Source organism: Coregonus clupeaformis, chromosome 2, assembly GCF_020615455.1.
Source record: "Coregonus clupeaformis isolate EN_2021a chromosome 2, ASM2061545v1, whole genome shotgun sequence".
NCBI lineage: Eukaryota > Metazoa > Chordata > Actinopteri > Salmoniformes > Salmonidae > Coregonus > Coregonus clupeaformis.
In genome coordinates, this window is record NC_059193.1 from 33,826,630 (window position 1) to 33,847,549 (window position 20,920).

Sequence of the window (20,920 nt, forward strand, 5' to 3'; positions counted from 1 at the left end):
CCCATCCAACCTGACAGAGCTTGAGAGGATCTGCAGAGAAGAATGGGGGAAACTCCCCAAATACAGGTGTGCCAAGCTTGTAGCGTTTGGGACCCATCTCGTCCAAAAAGTTGACTCAAGTTATCCAAAAAGCACCTGGATGATCATCAAGACTCTTGGAAGAACGTTGTATGGACAGATGATTCAAAAGTATTACTTTTTGGACGACATGGTAATGCCTGGCGAAAACCAAACTCTGCATTCCACAGTAAGAACATCATACCAAAGGTCAAGCATGGTGGTGGTGGTGTGATGGTTTGGGGATGCTTTGCTGCCTCAGGACCTGGACGACTTGCGTTAATAGAAGGAACCATGAATTCTGCTCTGTATCAGAGAATTCTACAGGAGAATGTCAGACCATCCGTCTGTGAGCTGAAGCTGAAGCGTAGCTGGGTCATGCAGCAAGACAATGATCCAAAACACACAATCAAGTCTACATGAAAATTGCTAAAAAGCAACAAATTGGAAGTTTTGGAATGGCCTAGTCAAAGTCCAGACCTAATCCCAATTGAGACGTTGTGGGAGGACTTGAAACGAGCAGTTCATGCTTGAAAACCCACATGTCACTGAGTTAAAGCAGTTCTGCATGGAAGAGTGGGCCAAAATTCCTCCACAGCGATGTGAGAGACGGATCAACAACTACAGGAAACATTTGGTTGGAGTCATTGCAGCTAAAGGTGGCACAACCAGTTATTGAGTGTAAGGGGGCAATAACTTTTTCACACAGGGGAATTGGGTGTTGCATAACTTTGTTTATGAAATAAATATGTAATTGTTGTGTTATTTATTCACTTATGTTCCCTTTATCTAATATTAGGTTTTAGTTGAAGATCTGATAACATTCAGTATCACAAATATGCAAAAGTAGAGAAAATTAGAAAGGGGGCAAATACTTTTTCATAGCACTGAATATAATAAGAAGCCACGTCTGTTTTAGAAACTGACCACCTGGGCCCACCTTTCAGCTAAGTGGAGGAGCCTCCTGGGCTGATCCAGCTTCTATTGCCAGTCTGCCAGACTTATCACCATCTGGTCCAGGTGAGAGTGGGATTGTTATGCCCACTTAGACCAGAGGGGTGTACTACAAAACAGGATCATTGGCAGACCTAGACCCTGTCATACTGAATGAGCCAAGACGTCCGACAATCGTTTCGACCTAAGAATTGGCACACAACGTGGATATTGGGTCTAGGAAGGCAAAATCGTGGCATAAGATTGCTAAAATCATACAGGCTGCGCGGACCTTTACTCTCCCAAACAAGGTGGGATTGAGTTCATTGAGATCAGCCCACGATTGTCGAAATGTCTCCCCTTTGCTCGTTGATGAGTCAGAACCAAATTGGAAGAAGAAAGGCAGGGGAGCCTTCTCTCTATATTTGGCCCAACATACTCTTGCATAATTGCAAAGCTGAATCACCCTTTTCCCTTGAACTTCATCCTCTTCTTTCAAGTTGTTTTCATCCCCCCTTTCTTATGTGTGCTGCACTCTCTCATCCTAGCTGCCAGAGATCCTCTCAAGGAGGTGGAGTGCATATAATCATGATAATTTGTCAAATGGTGGCTCGCATCGGCTGCTAGATACTAGATAATTATGATTCATGTCTGGTGGCTGTGTGTGTCAGTCTCTGCAGGTATCATTAAAACATATTTTTTTTTATCTTTATGCATGGTGGTATTCTTTGACAAATGTGCTTGGGAAATGTCTCGCCAGGGCAGAGGACCATGAGGCTTAGCAGGCGGCCATATGCGCGACACAGATAGATGGTCTTGGTCCTAACGGTCTGGGGAAAGTAGATAAGTCATCCCCATTGCGGTTGGGTGTATGAGTGTACGTGTTCACGAAAGTGTGTGTGTGATTGAGTGTGGGTGTGCATGTGTTTGTGTGGGTGTGCATGCTTTTTCAGACCTCAACAGTTATTCATGTTGGGCTTTAGCCATCAAAATAGTAGGAGGGCATCTTTGCTCTTAAAAGGTCCATTAATCCTCAAAAGTCAAAGCCCTGTCTAAGCGGCGGGGTGGTGTTCTACATAAATATATTTCATCTCCGTCTTTCTCTCTCTGCACACTTAATAGAACACAATAATACAGTCACTCTTTGTAGGGCCCTATAAAATCTGCGATGCGGAGAGCACGGACGGAATCACGGAATCCAGACATTCAAACGGAATTCAACAATATATATGTATTTATTGAACTTAGTAGGAAATCAACTAAATGAATTGAACTTATTGGAACATTCATAAATGTGCCCAAGATAATCATGCCATGAACAAAATGCATCAGTGTTTTGTATTTTCCTTCAAGTTTCTGAAGAGGCAATGGCACAGGAATGCCCCTGTCTGTGTGAGCGCGTTTGTCTACCACTTTGTGTAGTCCGTAGCGATGATGCTAACCATCTTCTGGTAGATGAAAACGCTTTCCCAAAAACCTTCTCAATTAAATGTTAACTACAAAGTAGTCTATGCCTACCTGGGAGAATATCATGATCACCTGCATCAATCCATTGTTTAGCATACCAATTCCATTGACTAGTCAATCAGGTGCAATCCTTTTGAGATATGAATTTCCATTACCTCTGTTACTAATGACTCGGTCTGAGTGCTTAAGCGTTAACAACTACAGTATGCAATGTGAAAAATAAGTAAAGTACTACTCCCATCAGCCGAAGGACTCACAACTTGTTGGTAGCAACTACAAATATTTACTTGATAATAGATACTTTGGTCACAAATTCGTGGAGAATTGGAAAGTCTGAAAATCATTGGACTTTGTGTTTTTTGTAGCGGATTTTTTATATGCAATGAACATAACTTGACACTCCTCTAGACAACATCAAAGCAATCGGGATAATCTCGCTTTTCAAAAGAGAAGAGCATAAAAATCGGTGGATTTTTACAGAAATAAATGAAACAGTACTACATAACGGTTATTGAATGGTGGCCTTTGCCTGCAATTAAAGCATACGGCAAAAGTTCATATTATTACCTTGTAAATTGATTATCTAAAGAAACACATGCTCTGCATGCTAATATGTTGAATAGTTTTGCCTGGCACCATACAGGAGAATGTCAGGAGAACAATATGTGCTCGGTCTTTACTATTGTCAGACTTATAGCTTGTGAAAATTCACACTGTGTTTAAAAACAATCTGTTAATTACTAATCCTGCATGTCACCATTCTGTCATTGGAATGTACATTTTTGATGACACTCTCCTGTCACCATTCATACTGGAAAAACATTGGGAAGTTTGTGGCCTATTTGCTGTGGGCCAGATGTGGCCAACTACTGTTTTGACGAGAGGAAAGAGGACCCAAACCAATTCATTTTGGGTCGTGTTGGTGGCCTCAGTGTCTGTCTGTAGTTAATGTACTGTATCCTAGGAACATTGCAATAGCCTAGTCTGAGCAAAGGAAGTGTGTGTGTGTGTGTGTGTGTGTGTGTGTGTGTGTGTGTGTGTGTGTGTGTGTGTGTGTGTGTGTGTGTGTGTGTGTGTGTGTGTGTGTGTGTGTGTGTGTACTTGTTTTCCTACCTTATCAGGACCCCAATGTCCTAACAATTCACCCGAATGTCCTGACAAGGAAGGAAAACAATAACTTTTGTGTGTGTGTTGGGGGTATCTGTGCATCCAATATATGAGTCACATTCATATTTCACCCTAAATAGAATGCAGATAAAACGTTGAAATGACAAAGATTTACCCGCAAAGTCTTCTTGGGGCCATTTGTTATGCTCTCAATATATATGCATTTTATTTTTGGTTTGTGAATACAAGATTTCATCATGAAATTATAAATGATATGTCTATGCTGCTTATATTGGAAGGATACAGCAGCAGTTTCAACAACTGGAGCAGTAGCTGAGCTAGATATTTACATGTTGGCAGGGATTAGGAGAAAGTGACTGGTAGCAGGATAAATAATACATAATAATAATAATAATAATAATAATAATAATAATAATAATAATAAACAATATAGCAGTGTAAACAGAGCTGAAAAGCAACTGGTAGCAGGATTCCTGCTGCAGGAATGTATAAATACTTATGGTAATATATTAATGATAATATATGTAAACAGGAGTAATAGTGACAAATAGATGGATACGCATGGTAATGGAAATCAATAATAATTGAACAGCATCGTAATGGTAGTAATAAATCTAATCAATAATCATTTTTGCAGCAGCGTAGGTGTGTGTGGATGGGCATAGTCAGTGTGGATAGTCTGTGGGAGAGGGAGAGCAGTAGCTGTTAGCCATTTAACAGTCTTACGGCCAGGGGATAGAAGCTATTTAGAAGTCTGTTTGTCTAAGCCTTGATGCTCCAGACGGGAGCATGGAGAACAGTCCATGTCTCAGGTGGCTGGAGTCTTTGGCAATTTTTGTGGACTTTCTCAGACACTGCCTGGCATATACGTCTTGGATGGCTGGGAGCTCACCCCCAGTGATGCGCTGGGCCGTCCGCACCACCCTTTGTAGTGTCTTCCGGTCGAGTGCGGTGCAGTTGCCATACCAGATGGTGATAGAACCAGTCAGGATGCTCTCAATGGTGCAGCTGTAAAAGTTCCTGAGGATCTGAGCGGACATGTCAAATCATTTCAGCCTCCTGAGTGAGAAAAGGCGCTGCCATGCTTTCTTCAAAACGTCTGGTTCGAGAGGACCATGTTAGGTCCTCAGTGATGTGGACACAGAGGAACTTAAAGCTCTTGAACCTCTCCACTGCAGCCATAATTGCTTCCCTTGGGCATATAATATTAAAACATTGCAGACTATGGAGGTTCTAACACACATCCAAACTTTTCACAGTAGCTGGACAAAGATCCAATATAAAGAGAAAGGGAGAATGTCCACTCAATGGCCTCCCAAGTGGCGCAGCGGTCTAAGGTACTGCATCGCAGCGCTAGAGGCATCGCTACAGACCCGGGATCGATCCCAGGATGTGCACCGCCTCATGGGTCTCCTAGACCAGGAGACCCATGAGGCGGTGCACAATTGGCCCAGCGTTGTCCAGGGAAGGGTTTGGCCAGCCGGGATGTCCTTGTCCCATCGTGCTCTAGCGACTCCTTGTGGCGGACGGGTGCATGCACGCTGACTTCGGTTGTTCTGTGTTTCCTTCCACACATTGGTGCAGCTGGTTAAGCGAGCAGTGCGGCTTGGCAGATTCGTGTTTTGGAGAACGCAACGGGAGTTACAGCGATGGGACTGTAACTACCAATTGGATGTCACGAAATTGGTGTGAAAAATAATAATAATAATAATAATAATAATAAACAAAAAAATAGAATGTCCACTCAATGTTATACTGCTCCCAAATATAATGTTTTATATATACTACCGGTCAAAAGTTTTAGAACACCTACTCATTCAAGGGCTTTTCTTTATTGTTACAATTTTCTACATTGTAGAATAATAGAGAAGACATCAAAACTATGAAATAACTCATATGGAATCATGTAGTAACCACCCTTTTCCTTGATGACAGCTTTGCACACTCTCTTTGGCATTCTCTCAACCAGCTTCACCTGGAAGGCTTTTCCAACAGCCTAGAAGGAGTTCCCACAAAACCCTTGAATGAGTAGGTGTTCTAAAACTGTAGTCTCGTGTAGCTCAGTTGGTAGAGCATGGTGGTTGCAGCACCAGGGTTGTGGGTTCGATTCCCACGGGGGACAAGTATGAAAATGTATGCACTCACTACTGTAAGTCGCTCTGGATAAGAGTGTCTGCTAAAATGTAAATATGCTGAGCACTTGTTGGCTGCTTTTCCTTCACTCTGTGGTCCGACTCATCCCAAACCATCTCAATTTGGTTGAGGTCGGGGGATTGTGGAGGCCAGGTCATCTGATGCAGCACTCCATAACTCTCCTTCTTGGTAAAATAGCCCTTACACAGCCTGGAGGTGTATTAGGTCATTGTCCTGTTGAAAAACAAATGATAGTCCCACTAAGCCCAAACCAGATGGGATGGCATATCGCTGCAGAATGCTGTGGTAGCCATGCTGGTTAATTGTGCCTTGAATTCTAAATAAATCACAGACAGCGTCACCAGCAAAGCACCCCCACACCATAACACCTACTCCTCCATGCTTTACGGTGGGAAATACACATGCAGAGATCATCCGTTCACCCACACTGCGTCTCACAAAGACACGGCGGTTGGAACCAAAAATGTCAGATTTTGACTCCAGACCAAAGGACAGATTTCCACCGGTCTAATGTCCATTGCTCGTGTTTCTTGGCCCAAGCAAGTCTCTTATTATTATTGGTGTCCTTTAGTAGTGGTTTCTTTGCAGCAATTCGACCATGAAGGCCTAATTCACACAGTCTCCTCTAAACAGTTGATGCTGAGATGTGTCTGTTACTTGAACTCTGTGAAGCATTTATTTGGGCTGCAATTTCTGAGGCTGGTAACTCTAATGAACTTATCCTCTGCAGCAGATGTAACTCTGGGTCTTCCATTCCTGTGGCGGTCCTCATGAGAGCCAGTTTCATCGTAGCGCTTGATGGTTTTTGCGACTGCACTTTAAGAAACTTTCAAAGTTCTTGAAATGTTCCGTATTGACTGACCTTAATGTCTCAAAGTAATGATGGACTGTCGTTTCTCTTTTCTTATTTGAGCTGTTCTTGCCATAATATGGACTAGGTCTTTTACCAAATAGGGCTATCTTCTGTATACCACCTTGTCACAGCACAACTGATTGGCTCAAACGCATTAAGAAGGAAAGAAATGCCACAAATTAAATTTTAAGAAGGCACACCTGTTAATTGAAATGTATTCCAGGTGACTACCTCATGAAGCTGGTTGAGAGAATGCCAAGAGTGTGCAAAGCTGTCATCAAGACAAAGGGTGTCCATTTGAAGAATCTCAAATATAAAATATATTTTGATTTGTTTAACACGTTTTTGGTTAATACATGATTCCATATGTGTTATTTCATAGTTCTGATGTCTTCACTATTATTCTACAATGTAGAAAATTGTAAAAAATAAAGAAAAACCCTTGAATGAGAAGGTGTTCTAAAACTTTTGACCGGTAGTGTACATATTGGAACGCATTCACAATTCTTCAGAAGTTGCATTGCATGCGTGCCATGGACGTTCTCACCATAAAACCAGGACAGTGAATCATTCTCATAAATCTGGTTTTAATCAAATTCAACGAAAAACAAGCAATCTGATCGTTTTTAGCTTGGGTGGTTAAGATTTATTTCCAAGCAGTCTCATGACCCAAACACTTTATCAATGGTCAATGGGCTTGACTAGCCTACTTGATTACATTTGGCAGGACAAAAATAAAACAAACTTAATTGAGAGAAGGGGAGCCTATGCTTGGTTTTTAATCAAATAAAACAAAATGGGGAAGAAACATTAGTGTTTTATGTTTCTAAATACTAAGTATACAGGCACCAAATCACATTTTGTTCCATGTGCATATGGGCAGTGTGCGACACGGCTGGATAGGCTGCGTTTCTGCTGTCAAAATTCATGCCATTACCAACTTCGTTACCGCTAAAACCAGCTTTTGGTTGGACTTAAATATCCCTACCAGCGCTGCCTGAAATTAGGACTTTGGGTCATGTTTTTAAGGACACGCCTCAAATATTTCCACCCCTCCCATCTGAGCGCAAGCTTGCTGATGTTAGACAGGTAAATGGCCGAACCTGACATTAGGGCCGGAAAATGCCTGTACGACAGTTTTTACATGACAAAATTACAGACTAGCATTAGACACTAGCGCCGCCTTAACGGCAGCCGAAAATAGAGCCCCCAAAGTCATATCAAACCATTATGCTAATTTCAAGCAATAGTGGTGTGTGGTCACCTAGATAATACTTTCAGCACCACCAGTTAGATTGGGACAGCGCCATTGCACAGCTTTGAGACAAGCATGGGGGACTCGTCTTGATAAATCAATCAATGTCAGATTTATGTTTTCACTGAATCTCCGTTTGGATATTTGGTAACAATTAGGCTAGGAAGATGTTAGCTAAGTTAAGGTGAGTGCTCATGATCATCTTTATTTTAGTTTACTCATATATTAGCTGATCAGAACATTTTGCTAGCATGTTATGTAGCTTAACAAGTTAATTTTGCTCTTCACTCACATAATTTAGTAGCCGGTCCTACTCCTGACCAAAAGCCTGTGACTTGTCTGATAATCAATCAATGTGATATTGTTTCACTGAATCTTCGTATATTTGGTTACTTGATCTCTGGCTGGGCAAATGGAGGTGGTAGCTCATTTATTTGTGTGCTCATCTATCACTGACCAGAAACATTTAGCATGCAATAATGTAGCCGAAATCAAGTGTATTATTTTGCTCTGGACTCTAGTAGCCTAATATAATCTATCCATCATCAAGCTGTAAGAGCGTGTCCTGTTTTATCTTTCTTAACGTAACTTTGCTTAGTTTAATATAATGAAACAATAATTAATTCATTTCATTACACAGCATATGAGTCATTCATGCCTTTAATTGAAATCAAGCATTTTATTTTGAAGTGAAATAACAAAGGGAGCCTTGAATAAATAAATACAATTTTCCGCCAAACATCCATTCGGATCAGTTATGGGTCTACTTTCAATAGTTTTCAAGGTTCACCAAGGCACATTAGCAGGTCAGTATTTTTTAGGCTATATCGGCGTTATGATGCCATTGGAATATGGGCTTCTCCTAATACTGAAATGCACTGCCTATCGTGGTCTTGTGGTTCATCGTTCTACCGAGTGCACCCCAGCCTATTTGTATCGCAATTTGAAACATGACAGTCATCAAAAAAATAAATGTCAGCATATCCACAAATTTCCCTGGCCCAGCCAATAACGGAATCCTGTCGCCGCTAGTGGCAGCTGTGGCTGAGAAAGAGCCGTAGTAGGCTAAAAGGAGTGCAGACACGTAGTACATTTTTTATTCACACAGCACCGCAAGCCTGAGACCCGCCCTACCCGAATCAATTCACAGAATTTGAGGCCGGTATAAGACCGGGCCCGTCGGGTTGGGGCTGAGAATGTGAATTCTAGTGGGGATTACAGACTGGGACAAGGACAGGTTGAAAGTGACCGTGAAGATGCGTGTGCGTGCGTGTGTTTGGTCTTACTATTCTTGTGGGGACCAGAAGTCCTCACAAGGAAGATAAGACAAGGAAAATTTGGACAAGCAGGTACATTTCGTCGGTCCACACAAGCCTATTTTAAGGCTTAGGGGTTAGGTTTAGGGTTAGAAATTAGGATTAGGGGTTTGGGGTTAAGGTTAAGGAAAATAGGATTTTGAATGGGAATCAAATGTTTGGTCTCCAGAGGGATAGTAAATCAAACGTGTGTGTATACTGTATGTTTGGGTGCATGTATGTTTGGGTATGTGCCTGGGCTTGTGAGTATGTGTGTTTGCTGTACATGGTGTTTAAGGCCCTAACTTGTATAGAAATAGGATCATAATTTGATCACCCTGTTGGAAATGTTTTACTTGTAGTGAATTTGAGGTTTAAAAAGGCTACTGAAGTTAATAATTTCCACTTTGAAATTTCAGATTTAATTTTCCCTTACTGAAAATGCATCAACCCCTACAAAAATGTCCATTAATTATAATGCACATAATAATTAACATTTGCTGTTGTTGAAGGATTATTTTCCTGCTGTAGCAAACTGGCTCAAATTATGATCCTACATCTGTATATGATCAGTGAAGCAGAAGATCCATGCTGAACTTTTGAAATATGTGACTGTGGTGATTGATGATGCTGCAGTAGGTTGAAGGGCAGCAAAAACAGCATAACCATTTGCACTGGTAATGGGGGAGCTGTTAGAAAGGATACATTATTCATTGTTAACATAATGGCATCTTTCTGTGTCTAAGGAAGTAAAAAAAAAAAATGAATGGATCTATTGAGATGGTTTATCCTAAAAGCTTGTAGTATTTGTACTGAACAAAAATATAAATGTAAAATCAAAATCTAATCAAATGTTATTTGTCACATGCGCCGAATACAACAGGTGTAGACCTTACAGTGAAATTCTTACCCTTAATCAACAATGCAGTTTTAAGAAAAATAAGTGTTAAGAAAGTATTTACTAAAATAAACAGCAACAATAAACTGCAACTGCAACAATAAACTGCAACAATTTCAAAGGTTTTACTGAGTTACAGTTCATAGAAGGAAATCAGTCAATTGAAATAAATAAATTAGGCCCTAGTCTATGGATATTTTAAAATATTTTGTTTATTTCACCTTTATTTAACCAGGTAAGCCAGTTGAGAACAAGTTCTCATTTACAACTGCGACCTGGCCAAGATAAAGCAAAGCAGTGCGATAAAAAACAACAACACAGAGTTACATATGGGGTAAAACAAAACATAAAGTCAAAAATACAACAGAAAATATATATACAGTGTGTGCAAATGTAGCAAGTTATGGAGGTAAGGCAATAAAAAGGCCATAGTGCAAAATAATTACAATTAGTATTAACACTGGAATGATAGATGTGCAAGAGATGATGTGCAAATAGAGATACTGGGGTGCAAATGAGCAAAATAAATAACAATATGGGGATGAGGTAGTTGAGTGGGCTAATTTCAGAAGGGCTGTGTACAGGTGCAGTGATCGGTAAGGTGCTCTGACAACTGATGCTTAAAGTTAGTGAGGGAGATAAGAGTCTCCAGCTTCAGAGATTTTTGCAGTTCGTTCCAGTCATTGGCAGCAGAGAACTGGAAGGAATGGTGGCCAAAGGAGGTGTTGGCTTTGGGGATGACCAGTGAGATATACCTGCTGGAGCGCATACTATGGGTGGGTGTTGCAATGGTGGCCAATAAGATAAGATAAGGCAGAGATTTGCCTAGCAGGGATTTATAGATGGCCTGGAGCCAGTGGGTTTGGCGACGGATATGTAGTGAGGACCAGCCAACAAGAGCATACAGGTCACAGTGGTGGGTAGTATATGGGGCTTTGGTGACAAAACGGATGGCACTGTGATAGACTACATCCAATTTGCTGAGTAGAGTGTCGGAGGCTATTTTGTAAATTACATTGCCAAAGTCAAGGATCAGTAGGATAGTCAGTTTTACGAGGGCATGTTTGGCAGCATGAGTGAAGGAGGCTTTGTTGCGAAATATGAAGCCGATTCTAGATTTAACTTTGGATTGGAGATGCTTAATGTGAGTCTGGAAGGAGAGTTTACAGTCTAACCAGACATCTAGGTATTTGTAGTTGTCCACATACTCTAGGTCAGACCCGTCGAGAGTAGTCGGGTGGGCGGGTGCCAGCAGCATTCGATTGAAGAGCATGCATTTAGTTTTACTAGTGTTTAAGAGCAGTTGGAGGCTACGGAAGGAGTGTTGAATGGCATTGAAGCTCGTTTGGAGGTTTGTTAACACAGTGTCCAATGAAGGGCCAGATGTATACAAAATGGTGTCGTCTGCGTAGAGGTGGATCTGAGAGTCACCAGCAGCTAGAGCGACATCATTGATACACACGGAGAAAAGAGTCGGCCCAAGAATTAAACCCTGTGGCACCCCCATAGAGACTGCCATAGGTCCAGACAACAGGCCCTCTGATTTTACATCACCAGAGGAATAGAGGAGGACTAGAATAAGGATACGGCTAAAGGCTTTAAGAACTGGTCTTCTAGTGCGTTGGGTACAGAGAATAAAGGGGGCAGATTTCCGGGCGTTGTAGAATAGATTCAGGGCATTATGTACAGACAAGGATATGGAAGGATATGAGTACAGTGGAGGTAAACCTAAGCGTTGGGTAACAATGAAAGCGATAGCATCACTGGAGGCACCGATTGAGCCGGTCTCGGCGTGTATGGGGGGTGGAACAAAGGAGCTATTTGAGGCAGTTTGAGAATGACTTGGGGTTCTATATTGAAATTGTATAATAATAACTAACTGGAACAGCAATAGGCAAGGCATATTGACATGGGAGAGAGGCATAAAGCAATCACAGGTGTTATTAGAGAGAGCTAAGACAACAACTGGTAATGGCGATGAAAGTTTGGGCTGAGGCTAAACAGATAAACAGGACAGGGTACCGTGTAAAGGAACAGTCCAGCAGGCATCAGCTGTGCAGCTGAGTGATCATAAGGTCCAGTGAACAGCAATATGTGAGTCCGAGAGCAGTTCGAATTGGTGCTACAGCACAGCGAGCAGGAAGCACGGCTGTTGTTTGCGTGTGCTAGCGGGCCGGGGCTAGCAGATGGATCTTCGTGGTCGTCGCAACGGGAAGCCTGTTGAAAGCACAGACGATTATTACATTTACATTTTAGTCATTTAGCAGACGCTCTTATCCAGAGCGACTTACAGGAGCAATTAGGGTTAAGTGCCTTGCTCAAGGGCACATTAACGTCATTTAGCAGACGCTCTTAGCCAGAGCGACTCACAAATTGGTGCGTTCACCCTATAGCCAGTGGGATAACCACTTTACAATTGGGGGGGGGGGGAAGGATTCCTTTATCCTATCCCAGGGGTTTCAAATGTCTCCGGAAGGTGGTGAGTGACTCCGCTGTCCTGGCGTCGTGAGGGAGCTTGTTCCACCATTGGGGTGCCAGAGCAGCGAACAGTTTTGACTGGGCTGAGCGGGAACTATGCTTCCGCAGAGGAAGGGGAGCCAGCAGGCCAGAGGTGGATGAGCGCAATGCCCTCGTTTGGGTGTAGGGACTGATCAGAGCCTGAAGGTACAGAGGTGCCGTTCCCCCACTGCTCCATAGGCAAGCACCATGGTCTTGTAGCGGATGCGAGCTTCAACTGGAAGCCAGTGGAGTGTGCGGAGGAGGGGGGTGACGTGAGAGAACTTGGGAAGGTTGAACACCAGACGGGCTGCGGCATTCTGGATGAGTTGTAGGGGTTTAATGGCACAGGCAGGGAGGCCAGCCAACAGCGAGTTGCAGTAGTCCAGACGGGAGATGACAAGTGCCTGGATTAGGACCTGTGCCGCTTCCTGTGTAAGGCAGGGTCGTACTCTCCGAATGTTGTAGAGCATGAACCTGCAGGAGCGGGTCACCGCCTTGATGTTGGCGGAGAACGACAGGGTGTTGTCCAGGGTCACGCCTAGGCTCTTCGCACTCTGGGAGGAGGACACAGCGGAGTTGTCAACCGTGATGGCGAGATCATGGAACGGGCAGTCCTTCCCCGGGAGGAAGAGCAGCTCCGTCTTGCCAGGGTTCAGCTTGAGGTGGTGATCCGTCATCCATGCTGATATGTCTGCCAGACATGCAGAGATGCGATTCGCCACCTGGTTATCAGAAGGGGGGAAAGGAGAAGATTAGTTGTGTATCGTCAGCGTAGCAATGATAGGAGAGACCATGTGAGGATATGACAGAGCCAAGTGACTTGGTGTATAGGGAGAAAAGGAGAGGGCCTAGAACTGAGCCTTGGGGGACACCAGTGGTGAGAGCACGTGGTGCGGAGACAGCTTCTCGCCACGCCACTTGGTAGGAGCGACCGGTCAGGTAGGACGCAATCCAGGAGTGAGCCGCGCCGGGAGATGCCCAGCTCGGAGAGGGTGGAGAGGAGGATCTGATGGTTCACAGTATCAAAGGCAGCAGACAGGTCTAGAAGGACAAGAGCAGAGGAGAGAGAGTTAGCTTTAGCAGTGCGGAGAGTCTCCGTGACACAGAGGAGAGCAGTCTCAGTTGAATGACCAGTCCTGAAACCTGATTGGTTTGGATCAAGAAGGTCATTCTGAGAGAGATAGCAAGAGAGTTGGCTAAAGACGGCACGCTCAATAGTTTTGGAAAGAAAAGAGAGAAGGGATACTGGTCTGTAGTTGTTGACATCAGTGGGGTCGAGTGTTGGTTTTTTGAGAAGGGGAGCAACTCTCGCTCTCTTGAAGACGGAAGGGACATGGCCGGCGGTCAAGGATGAGTTGATCAGCGAGGTGAGGTAGGGGAGGTGAGGTGAGGTAAGGTCACCGGAGATGGTCTGGAGAAGGGAGGAGGGGATGGGGTCAAGCGGGCAGGTTGTTGGGCGGCCTGCAGTCACAAGTCGCAGGATTTTATCTGGAGAGAGAGGGGAGAAAGAAGTCAAAGCATAGGGTAGGGCAGTGTGAGCAGGACCAGCAGTGTCATTAGACTTAACAAACGAGGATCGGATGTCGTCAACCTTCTTTTCAAAGTGGTTGACGAAGTCATCCACAGAGAGAGAGGGGGGGATTCAGGAGGGAGGAAAATGTGGCAAAGAGCTTCCTAGGGTTAGAGGCAGATGCTTGGAATTTAGAGTGGTAGAAGGTGGCCTTAGCAGCAGAAACAGATGAAGAAAATGTAGAGAGGAGGGAGTGAAAAGATGCCAGGTCGGTAGGGAGTTTAGTTTTCTTCCATTTCCGCTCCGCTGCCCGGAGCTCTGTTCTGTGAGCTCGCAGTGAGTCATCAAGCCACGGAGCTGGAGGGGAGGACCGAGCCGGCCGGGAGGATAGGGGACACAGAGAGTCAAAGGATGCAGAAAGGGAGGAGAGGAGGGTTGAGGAGGCAGAATCAGGAGATTGGAGGGAGAAGGATTGAGCAGAGGGAAGAGATGATAGGATGGAAGAGGAGAGAGTAGTGGGAGAGAGAGAGCGAAGGTTGCGGCGGCGCATTACCATCTGTGTAGGGGCAGAGTGAGTAGTGTGGGAGGAGAGCGAGAGAGAAAAGGAAACAAAGTAGTGGTCGGAGACTTGGAGGGGAGTTGCAGTGAGATTAGTAGAGGAGCAGCATCTAGTGAAGATGAGGTCAAGCGTATTGCCTGCCTTGTGAGTAGGGGGACGGTGAGAGGGTGAGGTCAAAAGAGGAGAGGAGTGGAAAGAAGGAGGCAGAGAGAAATGAGTCAAACGTGGACATAGGGAGGTTGAAATCCCCCAAAACTGTGAGGGGTGAGCCATCCTCAGGAAAGGAACTTATCAAGGCGTCAAGCTCGTTGATGAACTCTCCAAGGGAACCTGGAGGGCGATAGATGACAAGGATATTAAGCTTAAATGGGCTAGTGACTGTGACAGCATGGAATTCAAATGAGGAGATAGACAGATGGGTTAGGGGAAAAATTGAGAATGTCCACTTGGGAGAGATGAGGATTCCTGTACCACCACCCCTCTGACCAGATGCTCTCGGGGTATGCGAGAACACATGGTCAGACGAGGAGAGAGCAGTAGGAGTAGCCGTGTTTTCAGTGGTGATCCATGTTTCCGTCAGCGCCAGGAAGTCGAGGGACTGGAGGTTGGCATAGGCTGGGATGAAGTCAGCTTTGTTGGCAGCAGAACGGCAGTTCCAGAGGCTGCCTGCGACCTGGAACTCCAGGTGAGGGGTGCGTGCAGGGACCACCAGGTTAGAGAGGCAGCAGCCGCGCGGTGTGGTGCGTTGTTTGTGTAGCCTGTGCAGAGAGGAGAGAACAGGGATAGGCAGAGGCATAGTTGACAGGCTGTAGCAAATGGCTACAAAAATGCAGAGGAGATCGGAATGAAATGAGCTAAGCATCTGGGAGAGGAGAGAGGGGGGCCTCCCTCACCAAAAACTTCTACCTCAGAAACTAAAATTGTTTCACTGAACCACCCGAACAAAAAACTCTCCCAACTTCCACCTTTAGAAATCAGAAATTGTTGTGAACCACAGTTGTTCAATGTTTAAAGGAATAGACTCAACCCACTTTATTCAGCTAGCTAACTATGACACCATAGCTGACTAGCATGCTAGCATCCAATAACACACAGTTTAACACACAGTTAAGCACCAATACTTGGTCACAACAAACCACCAATAGTGTGTTAACTAGCTAACTAGCATGCTAGCATCCAGTAACACACAGTTTAGCACAAACACTTGGTCACAGCAAACCACCAATAGTGTGATAACACACTAAACAGATCATTCGTGTCTGTGTCAAGTTCCTTTCATGACGCAGCAATGATTCAACGTTGGCTAGCTAGGACAAGTATATTGTAATTAGCTACTACCGTACAGTTCGCTGGTCGTGTTGGGTAGCTAGCAATGGCCACTGTGTTGACTTTGTTTGAAGAACGGCTAGCTAGCTAGCTTCGTGATACACCCGGCACACAATGGCTACTGTGTTGACTCTGACTCTGTTCGAAAAAACGGCTAGTTAGCTCGCTTCGTGCTACAGCCGGCACGGCGGAAGACACTGCCAAGACACAGTAACTACCCACGATACCTAGCTATGACGCCGTAGCTAACTAGCAAGCTAGCATCCATTAACACACAATTTAGCACCAATACTTGGTTACAACAAACTGCCAAGAGTGTGTTAGCACACTAAACAGATAATTCATGTCCGTGTCTAGTTCCTTTCATAACGCATAACGCAGCAAAAATTAAACGTTGGCTAGCAGCACATTTAACATTGGAAACAGCTAATCGTTACCAGTAGCTACCCGCTAGCTAGCTAGCCTCGTGCTTCGATACTAACCTACAATTACCTACGGAAACCTACAATAACAACAATACTAACCTATAATAAATACAATACCTAACTACAACTAACTACCAACCTACGATCTAATACATGGTTAAGCTTTACTCAACACCAAATGAGAAGCTTACCTCCTGCTTACCTCCAGCTAGAGAGCTAGAGAAAAACACAACCTCTCCCGACCGCTGCTGCTGGTTGCAGCTAGCTAGTTGTGATGATCTGGTGTTAAAGGTCCAGTGATTTAGTGATTCTGGCAGAAAATTCTATATGTTCTGGGTCGATAACGCACTGTGCAGACAGTGCAGACTGGCCGATAATAGTCCAGGCTAGAGCTGGCTGGTAGGTAGTGCAGGCCACGGACAATGGTGAAAAACCGCTAACGGTGGCTAATAGCAAGTAGCTAGTTAGCTGGCTACTCCCGTCCGGTAGACAAAGAGGTAGATAGCCGGGATATGGGCCTGGCTCGAGGCTAGCTCAAGGCTAACTGGTGCTTGCTTCGGGGGCAGTGGTGATTAGCCTACAGCAACATCCATTTGGTTGCGGCTAGCTAGTTGCGATCCGGTGTTAAGGTCCAGTGATTCAGTTATTCCGGCAGAAAATCCGATGTTCTGGGTGAAAACCGCTAACGGTGGCTAATAGCAAGTAGCTAGTTAGCTGGCTAGCTAGTTTCAACTGGAGATTCTAGATAAAGGTGAGTAAATAATAGAATCTGTTCCACATTGAATGAGGTGGGTTGCAGGAAAGTATATTTAGTAGAAGGATGAAATGTGTGATAGGGAAATATATACATAAAATACAACAAAAAAAATACAAAAAACTGGCTATTTACATGGACACAACAGAGAACACGACCGCACTGCTACGCCATCTTGGATCTTGGAAGAGGTTTCATATGACTGGGAATACAGATATGCATCTGTTGGTCACAGATATCTTAAAAAGAAAAGGTAGGGGCGTGGAACACAAAACCATTCAGTATCTGATGTGACCACCATTTGCCTAATGCAGCTCGACACATCTCCTTCGCATAGAGTTGATCAGGCTGTTGATCGTGGCCTGTGGAATGTTGTCCCACTCCTCTTCAATGGCTGTGCAAAGTTACTGGATATTGGGAGGGAACTTGAACACGCTGTCGTACACGTTGATCCAGAGCATCCCAAACATGCTCAATGGGTGACATGTCTGGTGAGTATGCAGGCCATGGAAGAACTGGGACATTTTCAGCTTACAGGAACTGTGTACATATCCTTGAGACATGGGGCCATGCATTATCATGCTGAAACCTGAGGTGACGGCGACAGATGAATGGCACGACAATGGGCCTTAGGATCTCGTCATGGTATCTCTGTGCATTTCAATTGCCACAGATAAAAAGCAATTGTGTCCATTGTCCGTAGCTTATGCCTGCCCATACCATAACCCCACCGCCACCATGGGGCACTGTTTACATTGTTGACATCAGCAAACTTTTTGCCTACACGACACCATACATGGGGTCTGCGGTTCTGAGACCAGTTGGACAATATTGCCAAATTGTCTAAAATGACGTTGGAAGTGGCTTATGGTAGCGAAATTAACATTAATTTCTCTGGCAACAGCTCTGGTGGACATTCTTACAGTCAGCATGCCAATTCCACACTCCCTCAAAACATGAGACATCTGTGGCATTGTGTTGTGTGACAAAACTGCACATTTTAGATTGGCCTTTGGTCCCCAGCACAAGGTTCACCTGTGTAATAATCATGCTGTTTAATCATCTTCTTGATATGGCACACATGTCAGGTGGATGGATTATCTTGGCAAAGGAGAAATGCTCATTAACAGGAATGAAAACAAATTTGTGCACAACATATCTTTGAGAAATAAGCTTTTTGTGCTTATGGACCATTTCTGGGATCTTTCAGCTCATGAAACATGGGACCAACACTTTACATGTTGCATTTTTATTTTTGTTCAGTGTATATTGGCAATCCCAAACTTCATTCCAGATTGATCTACCGAAATAGGTTAAATGAATGAGCCCTAGAAAGCCTGGTCCCATATCCCGTAGTGCTCCTGCCAACTCCATTGCTGTCATTGTCAAGCCAAACATGATAATTCCATAAGGAATTGGCAAGAGAGCAGAAACAGATTGGCACCTAGTCTAAGACTTCTTAAGGGAGAATCTGCAGTGTCAAAACCTGAGGCCTACTGGCTTGTTTATGGATGTCAAGCTGATGTCAAGCTGAAAGTAGATTTTTCCTGCTGTGTTGTAGAAGGTATTAAAAGAACACCTTGGCATGCATCTAAATTATTAATAGAAGCATGCTACAACATTGATGTTTGCTCTGTGGAAGATGGACAGGCTCAGTTGGTAGAGCATGGCGCTTGCAACGCCAGGGTTGTGGGTTCGATTCCCACGGGGGACCAGTATGAAAATGTATGCACTCACTAACTGTAAGTCGCTCTGGATAAGAGTGTCTGCTAAATGACTAAAATGTAAATGTAAATGTGACAGGTGTGCCATATCAAGAAGATGATTAAACAGCATGATCATTACACATCGAGAGCATCCTGACTGGTTGCATCACCGCCTGGTATGGCAACTGCTCGGCCGCAAGGCACTACAGAGTGTAGTGCGTACGGCCCAGTACATCACTGGGGCCAAGCTTCCTGCCATCCAGGACCTCTATACCAGGCGGTGTCAGAGGAAGGCCCTCAAAATTGTCAAAGACTCCAGCCACCCTAGTCATAGACTGTTCTCTCTGCTACCGCATGGCAAGCGGTACCGGAGCGCCAAGTCTAGGTCCAAAAGGCTTCTCAACAGCTTCTACTCCCAAGCCATAAGACTCCTGAACAGCTAATCATTGCTACCCGGACTATTTGCACTGCCCCCCCACCCCCCTCTTTTACGCTGCTGCTACTCTGTTTATTATTTATGCAGTCACTTTAACTCTACCCACATGTACATATTACCTCAATTACCTCGACTAGCCGGTGCCCCCGCACATTGACTCTACACCGGTACCCCCCTGTATATAGCCTCCCTACTGTTATTTTATTTTTCTGCTGCTCTTTAGTTATTTGCTTTTATTTTTTTACTTAACACTTTTAAAAAAAAGATTATTTAAAAAATGCATTGTTGGTTAAGGGCTTGTAAGTAAGCATTTCACTGTAATGTCTACACCTGTTGTATTCGGCGCATGTGGCAAATAACATTTGATTTGATTTGATTTGACATACTTTGTATTATTTCTGACCAGTAAAATAATGTGTTTATATTTTGTTTCCTAGGAGATAACAACGGATGGCCCCATCTTTTTGACAAGTATTTTGGGATGCCCAACATCGACATTGGGACCAAATCTGATAAATGCTGTAAGTACTGTACAGTTCATAAATGTACTGTCTCCCCTTTCGCCAATATCCATTATGCTTATGACAGGTAAGTTGAGTCAAATGTATTCAAGGAACCAATAAGCAAGTGCATTAGTGCAGAACGACAACCTATCTACCTACTGGATCAGTGCTTTTAGTTTTATTTATTTTTTATCCGTCAATCTTTTTTGGCAGTTTTATAACTTCACAACTCACAAGCAGTATACAGGAACATTTCTTCAAGTCGTCTTGACAGAAATACTACCAAGCAAATACAGTGCATTCGGAAAGTATTCAGACCCCTTGACTTTTTCCATATTTTGTTATGTTACAGCCTTATTCTAAAATTGAGTAAATCGTTTTTTTCCCCTCATCAATCTACACACAATACCGCATAATGACAAAGGAAAAATAGCTTTTTAGAAATTGTAGCAAATGTATTCCAAAAACGGAAATATGACATTTACATAAGTATTCAGACACTTTACTCAGTACTTTGTTGAAGGACCTTTTGCAGCGATTATAGCCTTGAGTCTTCTTGGGTATGACGCTACAAGCTTGGCACACCTATATTTGGGTAGTTTCTCCCATTCTTCTTTGCAGATCCTCTCAAGCTCTGTCAGGTTGGATGGGGAGCGTCGCTGCACAGCTATTGTCTTGGCTGTGAGCTTAGGGTCATTTTCCTGTTGGAAGGTGAACCTTCACCCCAGTCTGAGGTCCTGAGCGCTCTGGAGCAGGTTTTCATTACATTTTACATTTTAGTCATTTAGCAGACGCTCTTATCCAGAGCGACTTACAGTTAGTGAATGCATACATTTTCATACTGGTCCCCCGTGGGAATCAAACCCACAACCCTGGCGTTGCAAACGCTATGCTCTACAAACTTAGCTACATGGGACTATTCATCAAGGATGTCTCTGTACTTTGCTCCGTTCATCTTTCCCTCGATCCTGACTAGTCTCCCAGTCCCTGCCGCTGAAAAACATCCCCACAGCATGATGCTGCCACCACCATGCTTCACCGTAGGGATGGTGCCACGTTTCTCCAGACGTGAAGCTTGGCATTCAGGTCAAATAGTTCAATCTTGAGAGAGATTCTTGTTTCACATGGTCTGAGAGTCCTTTAGGCGCCTTTTGGCAAACTC

General features: G+C 44.0%; 1 protein-coding gene across 1 annotated transcript in view; it reads left to right on the forward strand.

Annotated features, from left to right (window-relative positions):
• The window catches only part of LOC121537320 (relaxin receptor 1-like), a 101,389-nt gene that overhangs the window by 27,987 nt on the left and 52,482 nt on the right, over positions 1-20,920 (forward strand). Inside the window, exon 2 of the mRNA XM_041844978.2 lies at positions 19,693-19,776. Coding sequence (XP_041700912.2) covers positions 19,693-19,776 — 84 coding nt within the window. The remainder of the gene's footprint in view (positions 1-19,692; positions 19,777-20,920) is intronic.